This window comes from Ipomoea triloba, chromosome 5, assembly GCF_003576645.1.
Source record: "Ipomoea triloba cultivar NCNSP0323 chromosome 5, ASM357664v1".
NCBI lineage: Eukaryota > Viridiplantae > Streptophyta > Magnoliopsida > Solanales > Convolvulaceae > Ipomoea > Ipomoea triloba.
In genome coordinates this window covers 19,336,909-19,347,309 of record NC_044920.1, presented here as the reverse complement: position 1 = coordinate 19,347,309, position 10,401 = coordinate 19,336,909, and the positions used below count along the sequence as shown (strand labels likewise).

The window sequence follows — 10,401 nt, the reverse complement described above, 5'->3', positions numbered from 1 at the left end:
TATATATATATATATATATATATATATATATATATATATATATATATAGAGTCATGATCAGGTGCGGCCGTGCGGTTCACACCACTCAATATTAATAAACACACCACACAAATATGCACTGTGGTGTGTTTCTTAACATTGAGTGGTGTATTTCGTAACATTGAGTGGTGTGTGACTGCACGGCCGCACGGGAGAGCACGGCCGCACCTGAATTTATTTCTATATATATTAAAAGTACTATTAAATACAAAAATTAAATTTAAAAATAATTAAAAATTATTAAAAAAAAAAGCAATAAAAAATAGTTGGTTTGACTTTTAACATAAATAGTCAATAAGACATAAAAATGAGACAGAGGGAGGATAAAGTAGTATACAACCTAGGGGTAGCAGATAGGGCAACTATTAGAATGAGGAAAATATATATAACCTCATCTGTTTGGTTAGAAACATGTTTTGGGACGGTGGTCATTTGACAAAAAACAAAATTTGGTGCTTTCAATTGAAATTGCACCAAACGGGGTTGGACACATTTGAATGATTAGAACTTATTTATATCTTTTGAATTTTGAAGTAGAATTTTCTTTTGAATGCCTTAAGATCAAGATGGCTGTGAAATTGACAATTGTTTTAATTTAATTTTTTTTATTCAATAATGTAAGTGGCATTAATTTATGAAAAATTTTGAGCTACAATTTGATCGGATTAGATTTTCAATTACGGAATATATTTTATAATACAAGTCGATATAAGTCTCACTTTCGAAGGGTCTCTTGTACACAAAAGTGTACAAGCTATATAGTAGTGTTGGCAATCCGAGAAGCTGGCTGAGTCTCCCGATTTCCCTCCTCATGGCCTAGAGAGTATGAGCCAACCTAGAAAGCATAGTTCATGGTGTTCAAGATATAGTTTGACGAAACTGAAAAACTTAGATAATTATTTTTAAAAAAAAATAGCACAAATTGCAGTACATTATAAGAGCTTGGCCCACTAGTTAAGAACTTAAGCGAGTGTTGTGCAATTCTTAGTTAAGTTCGCACTAAATGTTGTTTATTGAACTGAAATTATACGGTGTGTTTTATAAAATTATACGTTATACTTTGCAAGTTGTATTATCTCTTTATGTACTTTTTTCAAAGTACGAAAATATAACTTTGCAAATTACATCTCATTATAGTCTACAATAGTTTTACCTAAGAGTCTATGATTAATTATTTATCCTAAAAATGTTTAAACCAAACGCTGCCATCAATCTCAACAAGTTTACTACTCATCTTTAGTTGTTTAGCATATTGGTGAATATCGATCTAAAGTTCAAAAGTTTGGGGTTTTTCAAGCCCGTTAAACTAAGCACTGAGTAACAATTTTAGGCCCAATTCAGTTTTTGTGTAACACTGGCCTAGATATAAAAATTATTTTCTGCCCATAGGGAGGCCCAATTCCCAAAAAAAAAGTGAGCAATTAGTCTATGGCAATTATATCAGGAACCATGATCCACCTTACATTATGGATCCTGTTCAAAGAACAACATTTAGATTATGTGCACAGTTAACAGATTATATACTTTCAATGAGTTAATACCTAAAATGGTCCTCCGACTATAGCGTAATACTCGATTTAGTCCCAAAGTATTTTTAGTACCCAATTTAGTTCTCAAACATTTAAAACGGTACTCAAATTGGTCCTCCATTACAATTTCCATCAACCTGCCGTTATTTTGAGGGGCAAAAATGTCTTTTTATTAGAGCATACTTCCTGCTCAATTCTTCAACAACTTAGAGCACACCCCCTGCTCAATTCTTCAACAGCTTCTTCCACAACCTTGATTTATTTCATTCAAGTGACTCTTGAATATGAATTTTGAGAAGTTTATTGTAAACTAAAAGGACAATCTATTAAAAAAAAAAAAAAGAAAAAACTTCTACCCAAAAATTGGAATAGATGGGGGCGACTCCTACAAGAAAAATGAAAGGCAAAAATACAAACTTCTACCCAAGTTGTGCGACTTGGAGCATTCCGGCGATGAGGGCGAAGACGAGTTCCAAGAAGCACTCTGCGAGCATGGGGTCGACTCTTTTGCGTGACCTGCGACTCTAAGAAGCACGCGGCCAACAAGCTTGCATCGCACCAAAGTCGACGTCGCCGCTCTCTGCGAGCAGGCCCCAACGAGCTTCACCTGCAAGGTCGACACCGCCGCCCTCTACGAGCAGGCCCCGGCGAGCTTCACCTGCAAGGCCGCCATCGCTACCCTTTGCGTCACCTGCGACCGCGGCTACCATTTTGCCAACCTGCTCGCCCACCGCCACGAGCACCTCCCGATGGTGCCCTTCTACGACTCCGCTGCCGATGCCAAATCCCATGGCTCTGCGATGTGAATCAAAGATCCGGAACAGGAAAAACGTTGTTTTTGCGATCTGAATCGAAGATCTGGAGCAGGGAGAAGTAAAGTATGAATCTGTGCGGCTGAGAATGAAAACATGTTAAACGGGGTTTTTAGCAAATAAATGACTTATTTGCCCTCAAAATAACGGTGAATAGATGGATTGTAATGGAGGACCTAATTGGATGTGATTTTAAAAGACAGAGGATTAAATTGGGTACTAATAATACTTTGGGACTAAATCGAGTATTATGCTATAGCCGGAGAACCATTTTGGGTATTAACTCACTTTCAATTAACAATTTATGTACCTCTAAATAAACTAAAGGTACATAATATGTTAATTATAATAGGTATATAATTTATTAATTAAATATATTAATAATAGGTATATAATTTATTAATTAAAAGTACATAATATATTAATTGTATGTATATAATCTGAATGTGTTTTAAATGAGGGTCCACAATGCAAAATAAACTATGATCTAGAGTATAAAAATTGCTAGTCTATCATGTACCCAAATTCGTAAAGGTTTGCATTGCACACTGATATTAGCATATAGTACTATCAAAGCATGTCAATGAGACGAGACTATATCCAAAACATGTCATTTGACACGGCAGGATTAGAAAATGTTATCATCCCTGCTCCTCGGACAAATCATATCATGGATCATGGTCCATCTTTTATTATGGATCATGGTTTATAGGTTCATATGAAATGAAATCAATTTGCTTATTATCATTTACACATATTATTCTTTATTTTTTTTAATAAATAGAATCAATGTTACAAAATATATTATTAAAAATATCGTATGATATCTTTTGAGTAATATTGATATTAATGTATTTTGTATTTAGTTGTTTACTGGTGGACTTATAATATTTAATAAAATGAACCTTTTGTATTAATTCTTTATATTATTATTAATCTTGGTGGGCCTATAAATACATAGTCCATCCCCCTAATTAGGTAACAGAGTGGGCCGGCTCAATGGGCTAAACCCATGTGTATGAATATTAAATTCAAGGGTTTAGGGTGTAATGTGCTTTTATAAAATACAGTACACTTTTGTGCACTCTCAAGGTAAAAGTTGTGCATTGTTAATAGTGTAAAGGTATGTATTTTGTGTTAGTATGACTGAATTCTGAATTGGAAGTCAAAGACGTCCACTTACAAAATGTTATATACATTTGTGCACTTTTAGAATAAAAGTTGTGCCTTAAACAGGGCTGATATGGGATCATTTTTGGGATGGTATTTGGAAGATTTAAATTTTGTCCACATATACCATGGACCAGAGCCCACCTTATAAGGAGGACCCTGGTTTTAAACAATATTGAATCGTGTATTTTTAGTTGAATTGTAGAAGTTCAAGAATGTAAATTGTGTTTCTAAGTCAAAACAAATAATAACTGTATTAATTTTAAAAAAAAATAAATTGTGTATTTTTAATGTTGGAATTGACTGCAGCATTTGAAAGGAACTTGTAAATACAAAACAAGGTAATCAATTACATATATGTTTAACATTGTGTGTTCGTAGTATACAAATTGTAAATTTTTAAAAGGTAAATTGTGAACATTATTTAGTATGTAAATTGTGTATGAGTCTACCTTGCAAAGTAAACTCGGATCCACAGAATAATTTGCGCAATTAAGTTGTTATGCCATGGACCCGGGTCCGACCCGGGTCTATGTTCACAGTTTTCGAACTCTATGTTCACAATTTTTGAATTCTATATTCATAATTTTTGAACTCTATATTCACAATTACAGAATTCTATATTCACAATTTCAAAATTCTATGTTCAAAGTTTCAGAACTCAATGTTCACAATTTCCTAACTCTATGTTAGTAATTTCATAACTCTATATTCAATAGTATTCACAATTTTTGAATCTATATAACAAAATTGTGAATATAGAATTCAAAAATTGTGAATATCAAGGGTGTATTTGATTGACAGGTTTTGGTATAAGGTATGGGTATCAAAGTGATTGTTATTGTTTTGTTGACAGGTTTTTAGAATACTATTATGAGTTTGAAATACCTATTAATTGAAAAACTCATACCCTTATTAAATAAGGGTTTCATTCCCCTTCCTCCTTTCTTCCCCAGCTATTAATAATCATTGTCATTCCACCCTACTACCAAACATGCAAAATACTTCCACCAAAACTCATTACCCTTACCAAGTATTTGATACCCATACCGATTCTGATTCCCATGTGCGAACCAAACACACCCTAAGTAATTTAATTTTGTATATTGAGATTTAAAATTGTGAACATGAATTTGGGTCCACCTTGCAAAGTGGACCCGGGTCCATAGCATAATTTGTCGCTTTAATTAGGCATTTGGCCTCTATGGATGACAAATTTTACCGTGGTCCATGTAGCAGTGTGATACATGAAGTAAATTTCATTTTAATTACACTTCAATTTCTTTTGACAATGTTGCTCTGTTTTCAGTTTCATTTTCCACACACTAGTTCTATTATAGCAATATCAAAGTATCATTTTAATTCTATTACAATTTCAATTGTCTCATATTCACACACAAATTTTGAAACCCCTCGACTAATCTTATCCATAAATCTAATTTTTTTTAATGTACCAGATTGGTTCTCATGAACTCATAGAGAGGGTAGTTCTCATATGATCACTATCCTCTACACACACAGGTATTAATATGGACTATTATAAAGAAAGTTAGGACCAGATACCACTAAACTAGCTAGGACGTAATGAACCTAGGGTTGATTTCTAAAGGATGACATGAGACCCCTTGTATAGTGTTGAAAACCCTTAAATGGCTTAACAAGTGTGTAGCCTTCATTGGCTTCTCATTTTAGCCCCATGGGTCCCATTTTTACCCCTCACTACTTTGAGGCTAGCACCCTTCAACTGTGTATGCATACCCTGTTGTGCAGAGAATGAACATACATCATTTTGGATTCCCAACTGTGTTTTCGCCTATACACTTGATGGCTTCAACAATTACTTCCATTCGCATTCCGCGGCTACCCTTCACAAGAACAACGTCATCGCAATTTAAGAGGCCGACAATTTCCGAGGTGAGCTCTTGAGCATTCATAGCATGCAACACTTTTAGTCCCCGAGAACTGCTAAAATTCTCGGCTGCTATCCCAAACCTTCTTCCAACAAGTGCAACCAAATCGAAACGGGCTTCATAACAATGTTTTATAGCCATTTCGTGGAAACTTATCTCTTCTGGCCCAAGTTCGAGCATGTCTCCTAGTATGGCAACTTTTTTACCTTCGCAGTGAATGCCCCTTAACAAGTCAATGGCAGCTCTCGTGCTAACTGGATTTGCGTTGTAAACATCATTTATAATCTTCACACCATTTTTTGCAACTTCGAGTTCTGACCTCCTGCCAACGGGAGTGAAATTAGATAAGGCGTTTCCCACTTGGGCAAGAGGGACACCCAAGAAACTGGCCACAGCAGCTGCTGCACATGCATTCTGGGCCAAATGCAGGCCTGCACCTGAAACAACAAATTCAACCCTGCATATGCCAATAAAGACATTTTAGTGTCATCCCATACTTCTACACCAAAATATTATACGGAGTAATAACATTGAAGTCTGTGTTCCATCTCAACTAAAAGCTAGCTGGACCTTAGTCTCGGTTTGGCATGGGATTGGCCCTGATACCGAATTGAAGCATGTGCTTCATCTCAATTAAAAACCTAAGCTGATAGTTGAATTGCACACACACACACACACACATATATATATATATATATATTATATGCTCAACACATAAAGATAGTTGTAGACTTTGTACTTAAGAACACAAAAGAAAATCTTCACAGTTGTGAAATTTTACGAGTAACATTTTATGAAGAACTATTTGATGTCATGAATTTTTTACTCCGTAAATTCTTGAGAAGGAACTCAAATTCATCGACCCCATAACTCTACTTGTTGACTCTACACCACCAAACATAATAAAAAGGAATTCTGAAAATGCTGAAGAACTTACATCTCATAATTTTTCTCTAATACAATCTGTACTCTCTGACCACCATCTATCATATGTGACGAAACTAACCGAACATCACAGCCCATTTTTTGACCAAATAGTACCTTTAAGGAATAAGCAAAAAGAATTTCTCTGTTAAGTACGCAAGAAAGCTTCAGCTAAATATTCATTCTACACACTTTAACTATAAGTGAGCCATTATTTGTTTTTCAATGCCTCACAATTTGTCAGCCAATAGATGTAATCGTATTACTAAATTTATAGTTCCAGGACCTATAAGAATTCCCCGCTTCAGAATAAGCAGAGCCAAAACTGATGCTCAAAAGAAGAAAGGAAATCGTATGTGACATTCCAAAGCTTACATTCCCATGTTTGGTTCAAGTTATCTTAATTTTAAAGTTTATTGAAATACAGAAAAATATGTTAAGGGTATTAAAGTAAAAAAAAAATTAGTACATAAAAGATAATCCCTAAACAAAATAAGTTTATATTACATACCTCAATTTTAACCAAACACAAAAATCTAACATTCTAAGTAATCAAATATTCCCAGCAATCTAACACTCTCTAAGGTAATCTAATAATCCGTGAACCAAACGCTTCCTTCAATGGCAAAGTTCAACATTTCACATAAGTTGTGATTACCATGGCAATTTAACAGGATAAGGCTGAATATCAATATGCTATAGATTATGTTATTAAAAGCAAATTTTTCCAGAATATCATTTAAAAGCCTTGTTGGAGGGACACATTGCTAAAATAGAGGCTGTGTCCTTTATATATAATGTCTCAGATGCAATAATATATGGAAACAAAAGATATCAAACTTGATTCAAATTAGTAATACTCTAAATCAAAAAGGCAGGCTAATTCCTTGGTGGCCTTTCAAAATAAGCTATTATTTTAAGCCAAAACTTATAGCTTATTTATAGTTTAAAATAAGCTATAAGCTCTACCAAATAGACCCAATGTCTTATACTCTCATATGCCATAATATATGGAAAAAAGATATCAAACTTGATTCAAATTAGGAATACTTCACAAGAGCAAAGAATAATGGAATTCATTGCTGACCTTCTTAATGCCCACAGGGACTGGAAGGTTCATAACAAGAGGATCATCAGCATTTAGAACACAAACATCCCCCATCTTTGCCTCTCTCAAAATCTCCCCTTTTGCCACTGAAACATCCTCCAAATTCTCAAACTTCTCCAAATGTGCAGCCCCCACATTCAAAATCACTCTGATATTCGGCCTGCAAATCCGGGCAAGCTCCAAGATCTCTCCTTTACCACTCATCCCAAGCTCCAACACTCCAAACCCTGAACCCCAGGGCATCCCAATCAGGGATAGTGCCACCCCGGTTTCATTATTCCAATTCCCCGGACTCTGATAAACACTTCCCATGGTTTTTAAAGCCAATGCTGTCATAGCTCGAGTGGTGGTTTTGCCCACACTCCCAGTTATGCCAATCAAACAACCCTTGAATCTATTTCTTGCGTACATTCCCAGGGTTTTAAGAGAATCCGTAGTATTCCCACCCACCTGCACAAAACCCTTATCCCAATTCTCGCAAACCCGGTTCGCAATCACTCCGGCGCATCCCTGGGCGGAGAGTTGCGGCGAAATGAAGGTGTTGGCATCGAAGTTGGGGCCCACGAGTGGGAGGAACCATTGGCCCGGCTTGAGAGTTCGGGTGTCGGTAGAGATTGGTCCCGGAGGCCCCCATTGCAAGATTCTGCCATTGACGGCCTCCGCGAGCTCTGAAGCGGTCCAAAGTTGTGAAATTTGAGGAGAAGAAAAGGTAATTTGGGAAATTTTTTTGTGTGTGAGGCTAGTAGATGAAAAAGAACAAGTGGGAGGCTCTGGATTAGCGGTTCTTGTCAATGGAAAGGGAAGAGATTTGTGAATAATGAGTTGACTCATCTACTGACTCTACTGATTTGGAGAGTTGGAGTGTCAGAGATGACTGGAGTTGGAGGGTGGAGAGTGGAGACGAGGATGAATGCGATGGTTTTAATTTAACAAGAAAAAATTAGTACTTTTTTTTTTTTTTTAAATCTAGGAAAATGACTCATTTGATTTCTTATATATCATTAACCCATCAAATTTCTCTCACTTTCTAAAATGAATCGCACTTTCACATCGTTAAATTTACAAATTCTCTAATATTTATTCTACATTCCTGCAAATTTCTTACTTTAAAAAATGGACACACTTTCATTTTATATTATATATAATAATAAAATAATGAAAAAGAAATTAAAAATTAAAAAAAAAAAAGGTTTGATGGCAACTTTAAGGCAGCAAAAGTTGCATATTAAAGTATACAAATGTTGCTGAATGTATGAACTTAGCAAGTTTACTAAACACATACGATAATAAAAATAAAAACTAAAAGAAGAATAAGAAGAAGAAGAAGAAATTCATATGGCATGCCTAATCATCTTGCAAATGGGTATAATTGCTGGATTAAGGATAGCCTAAGAAAATATTCACTTTTGTTTATCAATTATAAGATGGTTACTTAATTATCTCTAAGGTAGCTTCATTATCTAAGCGCACTTGGTAAATCTCACTTTTGTTTAATTGATAATAGCAAATCACACTGAAAAGGTAAATCGTATTAGAAAAATCTTGTGAGACGAATTCAGCCAAGAGATTATTGGAGAGTTATGTTCCACTTACTCGGACACTTCTTTCGAGACATATAACTTTTTTCTTTAATTTGCTCAATTATTAGTGAAGATGTTTTTAATCCAATTCCAATAAAATTCAAGAAAAAAAAAGTCACTTCATAAGCCATGGAAAGACAAAAAGTATCGAGCTCGTTTACTAATTGAAAAATTTCTCCAATTTTCTAAAAAATTGAAAAATTTGAGAACAGGAAACAGAAAACACGTTTACTATCACAACTTTTCATTTTTAAACAAGAAACAATTTTCAAGTTTTTTAAAAAAATTGAAAAATTATTAAAAACTATTTTTTAAATAGAAAATAAAATGATCTATCATCTATTTGGTTATATGTCAGTATAATCGTATTCTCACTATTATCTACTTACATATTTATTCATTACTACGATTACATTCATTACCATTTTCTTTTACCATCTCCTATCTTTTCTACTTGCATTACTTATTTAAACATAACTTATTTTGTTTATGTTTAAAGTTAGACATTATTCACATACATTATCAACATTTTGTTGATTGAACTCAATTGATTATTGGTTCGAATATTTTTAGTTATGTTATATCGTAAGTTCAGATATCGGATATTGAAATTTCACATATATTACTATATTAGAATTCAAAGTAAAAATTATATATTTATATACATGTCATTCAAATGAATATATCAAAAAATATTTTAAATATTAACTCAAAAAATATTAATATTACATAAACTAAATTTTAGGTGAACTTAATAGGTTATTGGTTAAGATATATTTTTAGTTAAGTTATATACAGATATAAATTTGATTTAGATATCAAATATTAAAGTCTTACATATATTGGCCTTAAAATAAAAAAATTATATTTATTCTATTTAAACCAAATATATTTTAAAATATTTTAAATATAAGGTTTAAAAATCACTTGAAATTAAACTTGTATTAATTTTATAGAGTTAATCTAAAAAAATTTAAAAATAAGTGTTAGTAAAAAACTTTTCTAAACAAAGAAAATAATAATAAAGAATGAAAACTGAAAAATTAGACAACATAAAATAATTTTTGTTAGCAAATGAACCCATCATTTCTCTCCCTTTTTTTTTTAATCAAATCATGAAAGAACATGATTTCAAAAGATTGAAGATACATATAACAAACCTTGTGGAAGTGGCATATAATTTATTAATTATATTAAAATTGATATTATAATAATTAGATTATACGTTTAATAGATGTGTCTATCTTTTGTGTAAATGTGATTGATGATGTCAATCTAGTTAAAAAGAAAAAACAGAACAAAAACCAAAAAAAAAAAAAAAAAAAAAAA

The 10,401-nt window shown here is 33.3% G+C and overlaps 1 protein-coding gene across 1 annotated transcript; it reads right to left on the bottom strand.

Annotated features, from left to right (window-relative positions):
* Positions 1-4,864: 4,864 nt before the first annotated feature.
* Positions 4,865-8,434, bottom strand: LOC116019320 (UDP-N-acetylmuramoyl-tripeptide--D-alanyl-D-alanine ligase-like). The gene is made up of 3 exons (XM_031259475.1): positions 7,472-8,434; positions 6,398-6,501; positions 4,865-5,917 (listed from the first exon to the last, which is right to left on the bottom strand). The coding sequence occupies exons 1-3, from the start codon at positions 8,321-8,323 to the stop codon at positions 5,335-5,337; spliced, it is 1,539 nt and encodes a 512-aa protein (XP_031115335.1). The 5' UTR covers positions 8,324-8,434; the 3' UTR covers positions 4,865-5,334.
* Positions 8,435-10,401: the final 1,967 nt, after the last annotated feature.